Raw genomic sequence first — 18936 nt, 5'->3', positions numbered from 1 at the left:
GAAATCTAATTATAGAATACACCACCAGTTTGTGGTGTCTGCCCTGTTTTCTGACAATCTGACCTGAGATTTGCACTCACAGCTGTGAGCCACTCCAGACAGCAACAGTTGTCTTATTGATTTTTTGTGCTCCCTCATCTGTCTGTCTGTTCCACTCTGTTGTCTCGTCTTATACTGTACTTAGATTGTAAGTTTCTTGGGACAGGGACTGCCTTTTTGTTCTGTGTGTGCACAGTGCCTAGCACCATGGGGTGTTGGTCCATAACAAGGGCTCTTACGTGCTATGGCAATACAAATAATAAATGATAATAAATAAATACAGACTATTACAGGGATGGTTGTAGCTGCTGGCTCTGCTAACTGGATGCCAGAGGCTCCATGTACTTCCTATTTCCCCCTTTTAGTTTTTCTGATTTGCACCAAAATCAACAGGATTTGCCCATTGTTGCCAAGAACATTCCCTGACATGTGGAATTGATTGGATGTGGTGCTGAAAAGTTATGACAGAGAAATGTCATCAAAGTGAATGTAGGACTTCGCCTCACACAGCCAGAGAAACTCCCTCCCTACCTCCCCATAGGAGCAGAAATGTAACACAGGAGGGATCTGGCCCGATCTTTCTCTCCTTCCTGAAAAATAGGAATGAACCAGAGACCTTGAAAGGCTCTGGGCAGCCCTTGGGGCCAGGTGCCCATCATCTCTGGGGCTCTTTTATTAGGGAACCTCCTCAGGACAATCCCAGATTCCCACAGAATCTCCCCTCCCCGGGACTCATGGAATCTCCTCATTTCCATCCTCATGTGCTGCCTTCAAGGAGTGGGGAGGGACAGCCATGCTAGGCAGGATACCTGACCAGTAACATCTGCAGAGGGCAAACAACCTTGCTGTTCTATTCTAGGGTCTCCGGCTGCCTTTATGGCACCTATCACTGTAATACCTAAGAACATTCATGGATTTATTTGCACAACCCCCTTGTCAGGGTTATTTTCCCCATTTGGGGAAACCGAGGCACAGAGGGGTTGGTTTTGGGTGGGGAAGTGCTCTGCACCTTATCAGCTCCCACTGAGAGACGCAGAGAGAGCTTTAGGGACTTCTCTCACCATTTGTCCAGCACCACGGCAGCTCCCTGAAAATTAGGCCTAAAGGAGGTTGTCTCGTTCTGTACAATGTTGTTTCATCTGGGGTGAAGTGTCTTAGGTGAATTGCTGCAGATGCCCCAAATGACTTCCCCATGTGAGAGTCTGGATACCCTGGTGATATGGATATCACATTCAAGTCAAATAAATCTACGCTAAGGACTCTGTCTGTAAATGGAGAGAGACTATCCAGCACCTCTGCAAGATGCAGGCTGTAAACACAGGGAACCTCATCCAAACATCACCATCTGAGCGTCCTGAGACATTTCTGAACACAAGCCAAACCTTCATTTAATGACAGCTAAGGACACACCCCACCACCCAAAATCATAACAGCATGGAATGAGAAGGGAAGTCTGCATTCTGCCGCCTCCCCATCCCCTACACCACTGTTGAGAATTTGCACCCTCATGCAAAACCTTAATGGCAGTCTCATGTCAACAGATGGGTGCACACTCTTAGAGTGGACCGGAAAAAGAGTGTGTGTGGGGGGAGCTACCATAATCTGGGACCAGCATCTTTGGTAAGACAGTGCTTAAGTGTGCCCCTCAGCAATTCATCTTGATTTAACTTTTGTTTTATGACCAGGTCTCTGACTCCTTTCAACTCTTCCAGTTTAAGCACTGTAGGCACACGTGACTGTCACATAGTCCACACACGTGTAACATTATTCTACTTTAACATCTCAAAGGCTATCATTAAGGTTTCACATGAGATCACAAGTTGGATGAAGCTGGGATGCATATGGCTTTTCTATATATCTTTGAGATGGAAGTGAATGCCTCGTGGAGTATCTCTTCTTGCCCAACATCTGCACACAGGCCATACCTACACCTAGGTGCTTCTCTGATTGCTGCCTCCCACACTCCCATTGCAGGCAAATCCAGCTGCAGTTTAGAGCTGCGGTATTTGTAGACTATGAGATGTCTGATGCCCCTAATATTTGGGGATTTCAACAATCCACTGAGTGCCCAAGGCAGAGAGAAAAGAGAAAGCAAGCTTGAGGCATGCATTCTCAATAGGGAAGCATAAACTTCAGTCTTTTCTGAATAATGCCAAAACCCAGCTCTTATCAAGCATGTCAAAAGATCTCAAAGTGCTTTAGAAAGGAGGTCAGTATCATCACCATTTGATAGATGGGGAAACTGAGGAACAGAGAGGCATGACTTTCCCTAAGTCACTCCGCAGGTCTAAAACCCTGGCCTCTAGAGTCCTAGTCCAGCATGCTACCCAATAGGCCTTATTGTCCTGATGAGGAGATGGTACTCAATGAATGTCACTTGTATATAGCAGCTGAGTAATAATAACAACATTGAGAGGCTATAGAAACACTTTCCATCCATATATCTAACAGCTCTTTACATAGGTGGTGGCTAGTGGGTTACTATTGTTATTTTATAGATGGGGGAGATGAAGCACAGGATTCATAAACAAGTAAGTCAGTACCAGTCAGGACTTTAACAACTACTGTAAAGTCCTTTGGGTTGCTTTGCTCTTCATCTCCTGTAAATTAGATCATTGCAGGGCAGAGACATTATTATTATAAAGGCTTTTACAGGCGTTAAAGCCAGAAGGACCCTTGTGACCATATAATCTGAACTCTTACATAACACAGGCCATAGACCTCATCCAGTGATTCCTGCATCCAGCACAGTAACTTTTTGATTGATTTTGGTCCTCCTTCTGGAGGAAAGCAAGAGTTTGTTTAAAAGAGAACCACCTGCTTTAACAAGATTCAGGAAACTAAATAAATAACAACAGATAAAAACCATTTTGAAACACTCTATAGAATGCATGAATTGTGCCCTAAAAGAGATAACGAGCTGAACGGATGATGGACAGAGACAGGATGAAGTCTGAGTTGTGCTGAAAAGCTAGTGTCATCTACCAATGCATTTTAGCACCTGCTGGATGAGTCCCACCATTTAAAAAATCTTATTAGCCCTGACTCTTGGCTCCAATATTCAGTGCAACTCAGGAGGGAGATGAAAAGGTGGCTGTTAGCAATCTTTTATGATTCCCACATCCAGATACAGGTTAGACTGGTCTAAGCTGTATGGGTTCCAATACCCCCAAAGGGCCAGTCCAGCAGCCAGGGGGTGGCAGGATATGGTGTAGCCCTGTACCCTGCATCACCCATAGAGAGGGTAGATGGTGTAGGAGTTGCTACTCTGCTTCTTCACCAGCCAGTGCTGTGCCAGGCTGGCTTTAGGGCAGCATTGTGCTGGTAAAGTTGGCACCGATTTGCCCTAAGCCAGGGGAAAACCTGACCCAGTCATTTGCTCTGGAGTTGATGGGTCCCTTGGGAAAAGTGTTTTAATGAGCGGTTCGAGGGATGACTCAGAGATAAATGGAAACTGTGAACTGCAGGGTGTCAACAGGAGTGTTGTGGTGTCCAAACCTCAAACACTGGGCAATGTGCCATGCACAACATGCACCCAGAGGCCAGTGCTACGTGCTCCTCAGTCACCTGACTGCACTCCCTGTTGGGTTCCCAATAAACACACACACCCACACCCACACGTCCAGTAATCAACATTTCTTTACTAGGCCAGAAAATGGAAAGGGTGCAGAAAATCACCTGCCCACATCCCCAGCTAGTGCACATCAACATAGCTCCATTGGCATCAATAGAGTGCCAATGATTCACACCAGCTGAAGTTCTGACCCGGTATGTTTAAATAAGTTTGTGGCCAGATTGTGTAATTACAGAGTTTCTTGCTCATGCGGACAGGCAAATAAACATGATAGGGGCCCATGTGCTTGCTAGTCTAGGCATGTTTCAGACTTCCAGCTGGGCTCTTTAACAGGTTAGAACTTTAGTTTTGATGTCCCCTCACCTGCAAGGAAAAACAGTATTATAGACACTAAGCCCTGCCTACACAACAGTTGTCACCAAGGTCCCAGTTACAGCAGAGATTCCCCTCACCTGATTTTAACATGGTTATAAGGTGTCTTCTTATGTCCTTGTACATAGCCTGGAGCCTGGGCTTTTAACCCATTTAGAGAAGAATAGATTAAATTCCATCTTCACTACAACCTCTGTCTGTGTTGTCGCCAGGTCCCCTGGGTTAAGGAGGTTATTGTGGGGCTGAGACCAAATGTATTTCGGGGCCTAATGTGTTAGTTACAGACAGGAAACACAGAGGAATTCTTCACTGAACCCCTATGGGGCTGTCCAATTAGATACTGAGCGATATTTGTCCCTTTGATCTGCACTAATACATGAGAAGTGTCCCTCCAAATCCATCCCAGCACACAGACCAGTCTGATGTCTGGCTTGGCTTTGCCGCTGTGCCAGCTGGCCATCTCTCCTCCTGTAGCTCAGCAGGCCCACACATGGTAATCTGCAGGAACACAACACACTCACTCCAGATCCCCCTGGCTCTGGGGTCTTTCATTGACTGGACAACTCTGATTCAGAGCTTTCTCCTTACCACTATACACTCTCTCAGGGAATCTCCTATGTCCTCTTCAATCCAGTGACCGGACAGAGGGGAAAGAGAGAGAGAGGAAGATGAGGAGACCAGCAGGGAAAGAGAGAAAGGAAGGAAAATAAAGGCCATCCATTCTCTAATCATTAATATGTGCATTACTGAGAGACCCAATCTGAGATCAGATCCCCATCACTCCAGATGCCATATTGATCCATGGTGAGATACAGTCCCTGCCTGAATCAGCCCAGACAGCATAATCCTGCTCCAGTCAGCTCCCTTTGACACTCTGCGGCAAGGTCATTGAATGAACAACAAGAGAACAAACACTCAGGCTTTCTGAGGGCCCTTTCCAACATCCAGCTCCTCAAAGGATCAAACACCTCCATAGGCTCCTGCTCTGGTTCCCAGACCTATCCTCCAGCCTCAAATGAGGAGATCTGAGCAGCGGCTAAGCCCCAGAAGAGAAATTGGCAGCTGATGTCTATCACAGGTGGATCCTCTGATGTCGAATCAGAGCGGAGCTCACAGTGAAGCTTTTTCCGCAGTCGATACATTTGTAGGGTTTCTCTCCAGTGTGGATCCTCAGATGATTGATGAGGGATGAGCTCTGCTTGAAGCTCTTCCCACAGTCAGGGCATTTGTAGGGCATCTCTCCGGTGTGGATCCTCTGATGCTTAATAAGGGATGAGCTCTCAAAGAAGCTTTTCCCACAGTCAGTGCATTTGTAGGGCATCTCTCCAGTATGGATCCTCTGGTGCCTGATAAGTGCAGAACTCTCGAAGAAGCTTTTCCCACACTCGGGACATTTGTAGGGTTTCTCTCCTGTGTGTGTTCTCTGATGTCTAATGAAGGATGAGCAGTAGCTGAAGCTTTTCCCACAGTCGGTGCAATTGTAGGGTCCCTCTCCCATGTGGGCTCTCTGATGCGTATTAAGGTTTGAACTCCGATTGAAGCTTTTCCCGCAGTCGAGGCATTTATAGGGTCTCTCTCCTGTGTGGATTCTCTGGTGAACAATAAGGTCTGAGCTCCAGCTGAAGCTTTTTCCACATTTCGTACACTTGTAGGGCTTCTCTCCCACGTGGAGCCGCTGATGTTTCACCAGGTGTGAGCTTTGGCTGAAGCTTTTCCCACAATCAGTGCATTTATAGGGCTTATCTCCTGTGTGGATCCTCTGATGCGCATTACGGTTTGAGCTTCGTGTGAAACTTTTCCCACAGTCAAGGCATTTGTATGGTTTCTCTCCCGTGTGCAGTCTCTGATGGATTAGCAGCTCTGACCTCCAAGAAAAGGTTTTCTCACACTCAGTGCATGTTTTCTGGGTTTCTGACTTCTCTGTTCTCCGGCTGATGCTGATGTTGTTGAATTCCTTAAAACCTCCCCCTTGGTGAGTGGATATCCCTAGTCTCTCCTCTGCGTCCTGCTGCATCTCTGGTCCATACTGACTCTCACAGGCTTCTCCATGCTCAGGGCTCTGGAAAATGTTCTCTTCAGCTCTTCCCAACAACATCATGTCCAATTCCACCATCTCAGGGCTTTCCTGCTCAAGATTCTCCTCCTCATGCTCACTCACCATCCCATCATCTGCTGGGTTAGAGAGAGAATCCAGACAGGAGTCACTCCTTGTGCCAAGGGGAAAGGGTACCATTGACAGGGAGTGGGAAAGGGGAGGTGGATACAACAGAAGGGTTAAGTGCTGAGGGTGAGATCTATGAAGGTACTTAGGTGCCTAAACCCCAGACTTAGGCCCCAAATCTTGGGTTTAGCCACCTAGGTCCCAGTTTTGGCTCCACTGCAATCCACAAAATGCCTGCCGAACTCTGTTGTCACCTGAGCTCATTCAATGCCAAAGTTTTTCGCAATGAAAATTCCCTAGCTGCCTATGTTCATGTGCATGGCTGTCTCATTCTAGGCACCTGAACACCCATCTCCCATCTAAGGCCCAGAGTGATCAGTGAAACAGGGGAAGACAGGTGTTCAGTCATCTAATTGCATGAGGGGCCCAATCCAGTAGGTGGCCTCCAAAAATGCCTCCTGGATCAGGTCCCATTCAAAATCCATGCAGCAGAGGAGGTGATGGTAACACTTACTTTACAACTAGGGCCCTACCAAATTCACAAGCATGAAAATTCATCACAGATCACGAAATCTGGTCTTTTATGTACTTTTACCCTATACTATAGAGTAAAAACATACAAAAGTGCACAGTGTTTCTCAAACTGCAGCTGCTGCTCTCCAGACACCCAGCTCTGAAGGCAGCACAGAAGTAAGGGTGGCAATACTGCAACCCTCCTACAGTAGCTTTGCGACCCCCATTTGGGCCAGGACCCCCAGTTTGAGAAATGCTGAATCTTACGTGCTTTACATGTTTATATTTTGCCATTTTAAATACATATTCATGCTTTGTTAAAGCATATGGGGAATCTCTGCTGTAACTGGGACCTTGGTGACAACTGTTGTGTAAACAGGGCCTAGTGTCTATAACACCATGCAGTTCAAGATTTTTAAAATGCTATGACCATGACATTTATGAAAATGGATGGTGAATGTGCTAGGGCCCTATTTATAACTTTTAGCTCAGTGGTTAGAACACTCACATAGGATGTGGGAGGCTCCAGTTCAATTCCTCCCCCCTGTTGGAAGGGGAGAAAGGATTTGAACAGGGAGTCTCCCATCTTTCAGAAGGGTGCTCCTGGCACTCCGCTATGGGATATTCTGATTGGCAGTGGCAGGAGATGCTCTCTCCTTCTCTCCCATTGAAGCTGTTGCACTCTGGATAAATGATGAGAGTTGCTGGAGCAAGGGCACTGGACCCTGAGTCTCCCAGGTGGATGCTCCAAATACTGCACCACAGACAGTCTCATGTTTGTGTGTGCTCTTGTTCTCTCGCTCCCTCCCCAGTGTTTAAGTATTTATCCACAGTCATTGGGCCAGAGAAAGAATTACTTGATAGTCCAGTGGTTAGGGCACTGAGATGGGAGACCTGGGTCCAGTCCCCTTGCTCCAACCACTTTCATTAGTTATCCAGACGCATCAGATTCACCAGGAGAGATGGAGGGAGCCCCACATCAGCCTATCACATAGCTCAGTGGTTAGCACACCCTCCTGAGAAGTGGGAGACCCCTATGCAAATCCTTTCACCCTCTCTAACAAAGGGGGAGTTGAACCTGCATCTTGCAAGTGCTCGAACGACTGGGCTACAAGTGATAAGGTGGAGGTTTTGTGGAGGGGGAGATAAGCACCTAACTCATTCCCACAAGAAACAGCTCAGGCACCTGAGCCACCTGACTCCAGGACAGAGGTTCCCAATCACAGATCACTAAGCAGAGCTAGGAACCTCCAGGCAGCCTGGACTTAGGCGTCTATAGCTGAGAAGGGGCGGGACTTAGCACACACCCCTCTGGTCAGCATCTCCCATTGGCTAGCTCAGCCAAGGAGCTAGCTTTTGTGGATTCCATTCTTAGGCACCTACCTCAACCCATTCATTGTATAGGGAGACTAGGCACCTAACTCAGGCTTTGTGAATTGCAATATTGTTTCTGTGATTTTCTAGCTAGGCACTGTGATGCCCAGCATTGCAATGCCTAAGTCCCTTCATGGATTCCACCCTGAATTCCCCCAAGCCCTTCTCCAGAGCAGAGAGAGGAGATGATTAATCCTGCCTCCACAATCCTTCCGAACACTCGGGGAAAGGGAGCTATTTCCAAGTGTGAGGCTAGGTAGGAAGCTGTGAGTGATATCTTCCATGAGGGGATATGAGACCTGCTGGGGACAATCCTAACCAGAGGTAGAACTGGGGAGCTCATGGGATCTTTATAAGAATCTTGTTAGCTTCATTTGTAAATGGTTTCTTACTTGATTTAATACTGACCCCTCACCTGTGGGGGCTACTCTCAGGATCTCCCATTCCTTAGCATCGTGAGGATCTGGGACACCCAGCTCTTCCTCTGTTTCCATCCGAGAGATCACGTTGGGTTTAGGAATCGGAAAGTCTACTCAGGAAAAAGGAAAGAGGAGAGATCAGGGTTTGTTACACACTCATTAAATAAATGCTACTAAAAAGCTCCATGATTTTAAATCAAGCCCCGTTCCTTTGCTGCTAGTGAACTTTGGTAAACCTGTAACAGAAGGGAAAATGCTCTTGAAGTCACTTGTTCTATAAGTGCTTCTGTTTCCCCTCTCATGCTTTGAGCATCTTGTCCATTCAGACTGGGAGCTCTTCAGAGCAGTGTGCTGGGTCCTGATCTTGGTACTGCTCTAATAACAAATGACTGAAGTTCACAGATCCCACCATTTTTTTGAGGAGAAAGGAATTCTTACCCAGCAATATCAGGGACTCATAATTCTCCTGCATGATGTCTCTCTGACCTGGGTCCAGAAGATCCCACTGCCCCTTGGTGAAATACAGAGCCACCTCCTCGAAGGTCACCAGTCCCTGAAACAGCAAGTATCTCCTACGTTAGAATAATCCCACCAGCTCAGACATAGGGATTGAAAGTTGGCAGCTGCACACCATTTAATTAGGGATCACACTGGTTTCCTCATCCTAGTAGAGCTGTTTGTTCAGTGTTAGATGACTGACTCTTTCTGTGAGTCTTTCCCATTGTCACATGAGTGAAACCACCAGTGTCTCCCTCGTGACTGCACATGCCTCTCAAAGGAACCTGCACCAAGGAATGGCACCCTGCCGTGCCAGTGACAAGCCCACAGCTCTGCTCCCCTTATTTCTTCCCCTGTGGGGCCTCCTTCAGACCCTCAGTTCTCACCCCTTCTAGCCTCCATTCTCCTGGGAGCAATGGGATCCTTTTTCAGGCTCAGCAGGGCTAAGAGGTGCACCAGAAAAACCCTGGTGATGTTCAAACAATATCCTTCCTCCCAGGGCCAGCAATGATTCCCACACTCCCCTACACATCAGGCAGACAATATTTTTCCTGTATTTTTGATCTGTCTCCTCTTCATTTTCTGCCCTGTCCTCCCTGAAAGAACTGCAGTGAATCTGCCCTGGGATGCTGCAGGAAATGCAGCTGGGTACGGTTGGCAGCTTCCTCCACTTATTGCTCCTGTTGCCCCTTCCAGTGTCTCCCCGTCTCTCTCCTTCCCACTTCTCCCCTCCGGCTGGGAGACTCGGTCCCTGACCTTTCCCGGGGCGTTCGCTCTCCCGGGGCTGGATCGGCGCCAGCAGGCGCTAAGGGGTCAGAGCCTGGCTGTGTCCGTGCGTGGGGGCAGCAGCTCCGGGACCTGCAGACACCCGGGGGCAGAGATGGGGCGAGGAGGGGCCGTATGTGCAGAGTCACTTTCCTGCCCGGCCCCGGCACTTTCCCCGGGTTTCTCCCCTCACCTGCAGTCTGCGGCTCGGGAGCTGGTGTCGGCAGAGCCCGGGGCTGGTTCCAGCCAGCGGAGAAAGTCCCCCCGGGCTGGGCACGGAGGGACGCTAGGGCAGGGCTCTCCCCGCACAGACCCCGCTGGAGGACTGAGCAGCAAAGGAGCAGATGCTCAGCCTGGGCCTCCAGATGCAACAGCAGCAGTAGCCTCTGACCCAGGAAGCCCAGCCTCCAAAATGATGACCACAGAAGAAAGACACTGAGAGAATGAGAGTTGAAGAGCAGCTTCTCCTTTCTTCCCAGTGAGGAGAGCCCTCTAGTGTAGTGGTGCCCAGCCAGCTCCCCGAACAGGCCCCTTGATATGGGTAGGGACTAATAGAAAATCCAGATCAGTGAGAGAGGTGGGACTGGTGAATGTACATGGTTTATAAGCATTACAGGTAAGTCCCTGAGTTCTCTCTGGGAGGGGAATGCTAACCTTCCTTCTGAGTGATGAATGTGGTGCTTATAGTTATGAAAATGGGACACCTGCCTAGTCTGTGAACTTCACTTTAAAATGTCCAAGCACTCTTATGTGCTGTGATCAGAGATTATCAGCTGTTTTGTTCTCAGAGAGCAATGCCTTGGAGAGGAGTAGTGGGTAGGTCACTGGTCTGGGAATCAGGATGTTTAGGTTGTGTTGTTCTATAGTTGTATGCAATCTGGGAGTATGTAGAATCATAGAAGGCTAGGATTGGAAGGGACCTCAGAAAGTCATCTAGTCCAACGCCTGCTCAAAGCAGGACCAACCCCATTAAATCCTTACCTTCTATAGGGAGGACTGTGGCATGAGTCAAGAAGGATTTTCTTGATTTTAGTCGGTGGCGAGGGGGGCAAGGTTATGGTGGAGCAGTTGTGTGGTATTTGCTGTCATCTTTATGTACTCTCTTGGAACACTGTCAGAGGAGAAGACAAATACATTAACACAATGACTGTCATCAAATTGGCAACCAAATGTCTTGAAAAAGCAAAGCAATGGCCAAAGAAAAAAAAGGGGGGCGGAGGGAGATATCAAATGGGTGGAAAATATAAGAGGCTTGGGGAGGAAACAGCTGCAGCAGCTGGAAACTCCTGCTCTGCCTCTGACCCCAAGACTCCGCCCTCACTCTGCCTCTTCCCCCCCCCCACACACTCCAGTTCCTCCCCCAGGCCCTGCTCACCACAGGAGGTCTCAGGGAGAAGGCAGAGTGGGGGTGGGAAGAAGGGGAGTGAGAGGCAGGGGCTGAGAGCAGTGAATAGCATAGGTAAATGGGTCTTCATGGGAGAAGACCACATGGGGGCATGGCCTGAGGCAGAGCATGGGTGGACTGTGGGCAGGGCCTCAGGGGAGGAGGCAGAACAGAGTGGGGCCAGGGGTGGAGCAGAGTTATGTGTTGGTGTGGCCTTGGATGGGAGGAGACAGAGTGGGGATGGGTCCTCGGTGTGGAGCCAGCCTCCTTAAATTTAAGAGGCACATGCTGCCTATGGATATGAAGTTAGTTTGACAGAATCTATTTTCCATAAATTTATGTTGATTGCCATTATTTTTATTACCTTCCTTTAATTCTTTATTAATCAAGTCCCATGTGATAGATATGGCAATTTCCTGTAATATCTTTGGAAGATCGTACTGTATTAAGTTCATGTATCATGGTGGGGCAGAGATTGTATGTAACTCCATGGGAGAGGGTGACCACAGCCCTCCAGGAACTAAAAACAGTGAGGGGTGATTAGGCAAATTCAGTCAGGTTGTAACCACCTGGAGAAGTTCATGTATACTGGTTCAAACTGGATTCTCCAGAGATCAACAGACAAAGAAAGGACTTTTGGATAAATACTAAGTTTAAAGTGACTCAGGGCCTTCTTTTGGCTCTTCAGACCATCTGTCCAAGGGGTAGGGGGCAATCCTTAGGGAAGGTTTGGAAGGATTGCCATATGCCAGAGCCAAAATTGGAGTTGGAGTGACAAGACAACCTCTGACAAGATTTTTAGCATGCATGTCAATTCTTTTATTGTTTTCAATGTTTCCTCTGTAATGCTTTCACCATAAGAATAAATGTGCTTGCTTATGAAGAGCTGTGTGGTAACTTCCAACTATGAGCAATTATGCTGTTTATAGCCTCTGGCTTGCTGGGGATAACATACGGTAGCCAGAGAACTGTGCAGCCTGAAAAAACCCCAGTCAGGAGGGAGAGAGACATGGGTCTCCGCCCAAAAGAGGCGACATCTGGGAGTTGAAAGTCTAAAAGTGAGTGCCCTTCCTGGACCACAGAATACAACTAAACTATGACATCCAATATGAGCTGTTTCATTATCTTGGCCAGGATTGATGTTAGGCTGACAGACCTATTATTGCCTGCTTCATTTTGTTTACCTTTTTAAAATATTGGCACAGCATTAGTCTTCCAGTCCTCTGAAATTATCCAGTGTTCCAAGACTTACTGAAACGAGGGTTTAGAGAGAAACTTTTTCTTTTCCCTCCATGGATGATATAAGAAACTAACTAAGTCCAACATAGTGGACAAGGTGAAATTTGCACTTGAACACACCATTTGAAATTTGCCTTCAGTGGAAATTTAAGCCTAAAATGTTCTTTGTGTGGAGATGTTTGCTAGTGAAGCTCACATCCTCAAACATTCACCCAAAGCAACAAATTCAGACAAATCTTTGTGCACAATTTTTCTTCACTCTCCATTTTGTTCCAGCCAAGTTTGATGTAGATTGTCAGCTTTTCTGCATACAGACAGAGAAGGAGAATGGGCCAGTGAGCAGGGGCACTCACCAAGGACATAAAAGACCTGGGTTCCATTCATTGCTTTGCAACAAATTACCTGGGCGACCTTGGGCAAGTCACATAGGGTGGGCTCCACAAAGGGGTTTAGGCATTGTAACACTCAGTGTTATGGTGCCTGGAAAGTCACAGTCAACACTGTGATCCACAAAGCCTGAGTTAGGCACTTGGGTGTCCTATACAATGAATGGGGAGAGAGAGGTGATTTAGAAGGTGATCCACGAAGCCAGCACACTAAGTGGGGAGCCACCTAAGCCAGCCAATAGGAGATGCCAACAACAGGGGTATATCAGGGAGGTAGGCGCCTCTCTCTGCTTAACAATGAGAGTTCTGTAGCACCTTAAAGACTAACAGATTTATTTGGGCATAAGCTTTCGTGGATAGAAACCCACTTCGTCAGATGTGTTGTTAGTCTTTACGGTGCCGCAGAAATCTCGTTGTTTTGCTGAAAACAGACTAAAATGGCTACCCCTCTAAATCTCTCTGTTTAGCAATCCATAAATGAGAGTCAGGCAGCTTAAGCTGTTTCTTGAGGGAATGAGTTACCAGGCGCCTGCTTGCTGGGTCTTTATCCAGTCAGGTCTGCCCTAAAAAGTTAAGATGACCCAGCTACATTGCTTTGGTGTGTGAAAAATCCACTGGTTGTCAAGAAGGCTAATAGCATATTGGGCTGCATTAGGAGGGGCATTGCCAGCAGGACGCGGGAAGTGATTATTCCCCTCTATTCGGCATTGGTGAGGCCGCATTTAGAGTATTGTGTCCAGTTTTGGGCCCCCCACTACAAAAAGGATGTGGACAAGTTGGAGAGAGTCCAGCGGAGGGCAACAAAAATGATTAGGGGGCTGGAGCACAGGACTTATGAGGAGAGGCTAAGGGAACTGGGCTTGTTAGTCTGCAAAAGAGAAGAATGAGGGGGGATTTGATAGCGGCCTTTAACTACCTGAAAGGGGCTTCCAGGGAAGATGGAGCTAGGCTGTTCTCGGTGGTGGCAGATGACAGAACAAGGAGCAACGGTCTCAAGTTGCAGGGGGGGAGGTCTAGGTCGGACTTTAGGAAAAAGTTTTTCACTAGGAGGGTGGTGAAGCACTGGAATGGGTTACCTAGAGAGGTGGTGGAATCTCCATCTTTAGAGGTTTTTAAGCTGAGGCTTGACAAAGCCCTGGCTGGGATGATATAGCTGAGGTTAGTACTGCTTTGAGCAGGGGGTGGACTAGATACCTCCTGGGGTCCCTTCCAACTCTATGATTCTATGATTCCTGGGTGACACAGTTAAGCTGACCTGACCCCAGTGTAGAGAACACTAGGCTGCCAGAAGAAGCCTTCCGCCAGCCAAGCTACTGCCTCTGGAGGAGTGGATTACTTATAGTTATGGGAGAACCCCTCTCACTGCTGGAGTGAGTGCCGATAGCTGAGCTGCTGCAGCGGCTTAAGTGTAGACATGGCCTCAATCTCTCCTGGAGAAGCTATTCAACGTTTTATAAATCATTCAGTGATAATTGGAGCAGGGACTTGAACTTCCCACATTCTAGATGATTGCCTAATCACTAGGCTCTGGAGTAATTCTTACTCGCTTTTTCTGCCCTGAGGATTATTCATTGTTATTCATAGAGGTGATTTGAAGTCATTCCTAAATTCACAGTCAAGAATAAATCACGCCAGACCAATCTAATTTCCTTCTATGATAGGATGCAACTGATTGAGGTCAACCCTCAACATTGGCCTCGGAGGGAGGCCACGTCGCTTCGCAATCCACACTAAGGAGAGCCCCTGTAGACAAAGGCAGGGCAGAGTGGGCTCCCGTCAGTCTAGGTGCCCAGCCCTTCCAGCAAAGTGAGCCAGGCAACAGTTAGGGGGCTGGTCTGTAACCAGGCAGTCCCTCCAGGAGGCTATGAGCCCAAGCCCTCGGGTAGGGCAGGGCAGGCAAGCATTCTATAGCCCTCGACGCTCAGATAGGGTGGGGAAGGCAAAGGGGTCAAGCACCAGCGAGGCTTCACAGGCCAGGGTGAGGCTACCACCCTAGGGGTGGGTGGCAAGGGCCCACCCGACTCCACCGCATCCCAGCCGAGACTCCTTTGTAACTGTGTACACTACTGCATGCACCATGGCAACATCAGTGGTGTCGCAATGATCTGCCTGGGTCCATGCATTCAGGACACCCCGAGAGGTCCAGACAACAGAGGATCTTCCCTTTGAAGGTTAGGAGTGATTGAGAACTGACAAACTCCTCCAATCATTGAAAAACTTTAGAGCCATTTTGCACTCTCTGGGAATGAAAACATGAGGGATCAATTTTTTAACAGATTTACTTGGTGCTCCCTGATTTTGGACTGACCCACTTTCCACAAGGGGTGACATTTCATCCCAGCCAATGTTCCTAGAGATCCACAGGGAATACCAAACATCTGGTGGGAGATGTCCCGTGCCCTCTTGTAGAAGATTCACTTTCTGGTGTCAAAGCGCAAATAGAAAACTCCAAGGATGGAGCCAGTACTGAGAAGGGAAAGAACACAATGATTTTTATAGATATTAAAGGCAAAAGATGATATTAATTAATATTAAGGTAAAAAGGTTGCACACTTTAGCACTCAACAGTGAAGAAATGAGAGTCAAGGTTATACATGCAACCTTAACTCTGCCCTTTGTGCATTCTTAACTCTGCCTCCTTGTTAGCATACATTACAGCAGAGTTTTCAATTATGCAAATTTATGTAAAATTGTACATTATGCTAGTATTCAATATTTTTCACAATCCTAGAACTGGCTACACTTTTGGGCAAACTGGTTTGTTTTTCTCTTGCCTGTTTGTTTCGTTTCCCCCTTTTAAAATTGGTTATATAATGTTCTATTTAAAGAAACAAATGAAAAAGCCCTCCTGTGCCGCATTTCTGTCCCTGTGCAGCGGTGATGGGAGGGTGGGTCAGCGCAAGGAGGGGGTTCATTATTTGTGGCACCAGAGGACTCTGGCTACTGTAGAGGGTGGGAAGGTTTCTCTCAATGTCTATTTAAATCTCTCTGTATTTTCTTTCTCCAGGTATAAGGGACTGAGTTTCCCAGGGAGAGATCTTCATTAACGCCCCCTCTGTGCCCAGACGAGGAGGTCAGGGGGCATTTTCCAGTGGCTAGAACCAGCCCCTGGGGCAGCTCCGAGCTCTGCTGACACCAGCTCCTAAGCCAGAGTCTGCAGGTGAGGGGAAAGACCTGCCAGGGCAGGGGTACAGGAAAGTAACTCTGCACAAACGGCCCCTTCTCACCCCATCTCTGCTCCTGGGTGTCTGCGAGTCCCAGAGCTGCTGCCTTCACTGACACAGCTAGGCTCTGCTCCCCTTAGCACCTGCAGGAGCCGATCCAGCCCCGGGAGAGCTCCAACTTCTTCCAACACCAGAAGGCCCCTCTGGGGCTGTAATATTTTGTTTAATTTTGGCTGTTGGGTTTAGTGTGTGTCTGCTAGATGGCGTTGTGGCCTGTGATATACAGGAAGTCAGACTGGATGATCTGGTCATCCCTTCTGGCCTTAAACTCTGTGACTAATCTACTTACTTCTGGTCGAGAGGGGGAAGATGCACTCGTGGTGGAAGTGGCTTTAGGAATTGGAAGGGCAGCACTGTCCAGCTGAAAACCAGACTGAAGAGAGACCCAAGACCTGCACAGAGTGTGGGAAAAGCTTGCAGCTGTGTACATCACAAATACAATTCTATTTAAGGGACCTGTCTGACTCCCATCACCGTAGCATCTGAGCATCATAAAGTCTTTTCTGTATTTACCCTCCCACCACTCCTGGGAATCAGGACAGAGCTTTTGTCTCTAATTTATAGACAGGCAGCTAAGGTCCAGCGACCCCCCCCCAAGAGAAGTGCCCAAGGTTACACAAGGAATTTGTAGCAGAGCAGAAACTTAAAACCAGGTGCCAAGTCCCTGCCTACTGCCCTAATCACTGGACCATCCTTCATGCCCTGCTGGCAGCAGCTGGCTCCTTGCAGACTGTCTCATAGACCGAGGAGTGAATGGGCGGTGAAGAATGAACTCACCTGTCATCTGCCAGATCCAGGATGTGTCATGTTGGTTGAATAATATATCTGTGTTTAGCCTGCCCTTCCTCTGCCTGTGGCGTGCTGAGCCCGGCTCCTTTCCTCAGCACTAATCCTTGTCTCCCTCTTCTGCTGTTGTTCAGATCCTGTGCGGCTCTAGTGGCTCCCTCTGTGCTGATCATTTAGAAAAGGGGGTTTGACGCTACGGCTTTATGGTGTAAGCAGCCGATCACCATCTCTCTTGACTGTAGCAAAGCTTTTGATACGGTCTCCCACACTATTCTGACCAGCAAGTTAAAGAAGTATGGGTTAGATGAATGGACTATAAGGACTAGAAAGCTGGCTAGATAATTGGGCTTAATGGTTAATGATCAAGGCTCGATGTCTAGTTGGCAGCCGGTAACAAGCGGAGTGCTCCAGGGTTGGTCTTGGGTCCGGTTTTGTTCAACATCTTCATTAATGATCTGGAAGATGGGGTAGATTGCACCCTGAGCAAGTTTGCAGATGACACTAAGATGGGGGGAGTGGTAGATATGCTGGAGGGTAGGGATAGGATACAGAGCAACCTAGACAAATTGGAGGATTGGGCCAAAAGAAATGTGATGAGATTCAACAAGGACAAGTGTGGAGTCCTGCACTTAGGATGGAAGAATCCCATGTACTGCTACAGACTGGGGACTGACAGGCTAGGCAGCAGTTCTGCAGAAAAGGACCTGGGGGTTACAGTGGATAAGAAGCTGGATATGAGTCAACAGTGTGCCCTTATTGCCAAGAAGGCTAACAGCATATTGGGTTGCATTAGTAGGAGCATTGCCAGCAGATCGAGGGAAGTTTTGGGCCCCCACTACAGGAAGGATGTGGACAAATTGCAATGAGTCCAGCGGAGGGCAACAAAAATGATTAGGGGGCTGGAGCACTTGACTTATGAGGAGCGGCTGAGGGAACTGGGTTTATTTAATCTGCAGAAGAGAAAAATTAGGGGGGATTTGATAGCAGCCTTCAACTACATGAAGGGGGATTCCAAAGAGGATGAAGCTAGGCTGTTCTCAGTGGTGGCAGCTGATGGAACAAGGAGCAAAGGTCTCAAGTTGCAGTGGGGAAGGTCTAGTTTGGATATTAGGAAAATCTTTTTCACTAGGTGGGTGGTGAAGCACTGGAATGGGTTACCCAGGGAGATGGTGGAATCTGCATCCTTATAGGTTTTAAGGCTCAGTTTGACAAAGCCTCAGCTGGGACAGTGGCATACCGAGGCAAAAGCAGGGGGGGCAGCCAGGCTTGCCGGGGTGGGGGGAGAGGACTACGTGAAGGGCTGGCCCAGAGCGCACTTACCCGTCGTTCCAGCCCGACAGCCTGGTGCTGGCTCAGATGGGGCGGCCTCAGCCCACGGCCTAGTTGGCGAGCTGGGCAGGCCCTTCACATTGCACGGGGGGGGGAGGGAGGGAGCGCAGGAGCAGAAGCGGGAGCAGTCGCCCCTCAGCCTCATGTGTCCCCCCCCTCCGCCCATCATGAAGGGCGGACCCGGTGTCCCCTCCCCACGCTGAGGGATGAGGCCACCCCCCCATCTGAGGTGGCACGGGGCTGTGGGGCTGCAGTGGCGGGTTTGTGTGGGGGGGGTGCATCGGGCTGGCCCTTTGCAATGGGTGGGGGATAAGGGCCGCAGGAGGCTCTGAGGGGCACCCTTCAGCGCCTCTCTGCCTGCGCATCATGAGGGGCTGGGCCAGCCTCCCCAAGCTGGGGGGTGAGGCTGCCCCATCCAAGCCAGCGCCGGGCTGTGGGGCTGCAGCAGGAGAGGTGGGCACCGAGTGCCGGGTAAGTGCGGGGAGGGTAGGGCGGCGGAGTGAAGCCTGCATTTGCACTCCCCCCGCCATACATCACATCCCCTGCAGGTATGGACCTCCTTCCCGGGGGCAGCGCTGGGACCCCTCCTGCCCTGCGCGGGGGGGCAGATGAAGCCTGGGGGGCGTGCAAATGTAGGCTTGGCCCCCGGATGCCAGAGACCCTCCATACGCCATTGGACTGGGATGATTTCATTGGGGTTTGTCCTGCTTTGAGTAGGGGGTTGGACAAGATAACCTTCTATGATTCTCTCTGCACTAGCAACCCCTGCGAAAATCCCCCCAGCCCCTCTGTGACACACGGGGTTGAGCTACGCCCATGGGGGAATGAATCGCCATTAACAAAATCTTTGAACCAAAAAAAATCACTTCAAGC

The 18936-nt window shown here is 48.8% G+C and overlaps 1 protein-coding gene and 1 long non-coding RNA gene across 4 annotated transcripts in view; one reads left to right on the top strand and one right to left on the bottom strand.

The window, feature by feature from the left end:
- LOC137159339 (zinc finger protein 660-like) overlaps positions 1-18936 on the bottom strand; it is a 38397-nt gene that overhangs the window by 8448 nt on the left and 11013 nt on the right. The window contains exons 1-4 of one of the 3 annotated variants that reach the window (XM_067557499.1): positions 9909-10165; positions 8891-9005; positions 8449-8562; positions 1243-6157 (exon numbers count right to left, since the gene is read on the bottom strand). In XM_067557499.1, coding sequence (XP_067413600.1) covers positions 5058-6157; positions 8449-8562; positions 8891-8924 — 1248 coding nt within the window. In that variant the 5' untranslated portion in view covers positions 8925-9005; positions 9909-10165 and the 3' untranslated portion in view covers positions 1243-5057. Of the gene's footprint in view, positions 1-1242; positions 6158-8448; positions 8563-8890; positions 9006-9908; positions 10166-18936 lie in introns of those variants that run through there. The other 2 variants (XM_067557500.1, XM_067557502.1) reach the window with 2 other exon arrangements.
- Positions 10242-16411, top strand: LOC137159340 (uncharacterized). Its single transcript, XR_010921615.1, has 3 exons — positions 10242-10331; positions 15732-15884; positions 16251-16411. It is a non-coding gene; the product is annotated as an uncharacterized lncRNA (long non-coding RNA).

Source organism: Emydura macquarii, unplaced genomic scaffold (assembly GCF_026122565.2).
Source record: "Emydura macquarii macquarii isolate MOO-44397 ecotype Brisbane River unplaced genomic scaffold, CSIRO-AGI_Emac_v2 contig_1859, whole genome shotgun sequence".
Lineage (NCBI taxonomy): Eukaryota > Metazoa > Chordata > Testudines > Chelidae > Emydura > Emydura macquarii.
The sequence above is the reverse complement of the archived record's forward strand: the minus strand, read 5'-3'. Positions and strand labels throughout refer to the sequence as shown.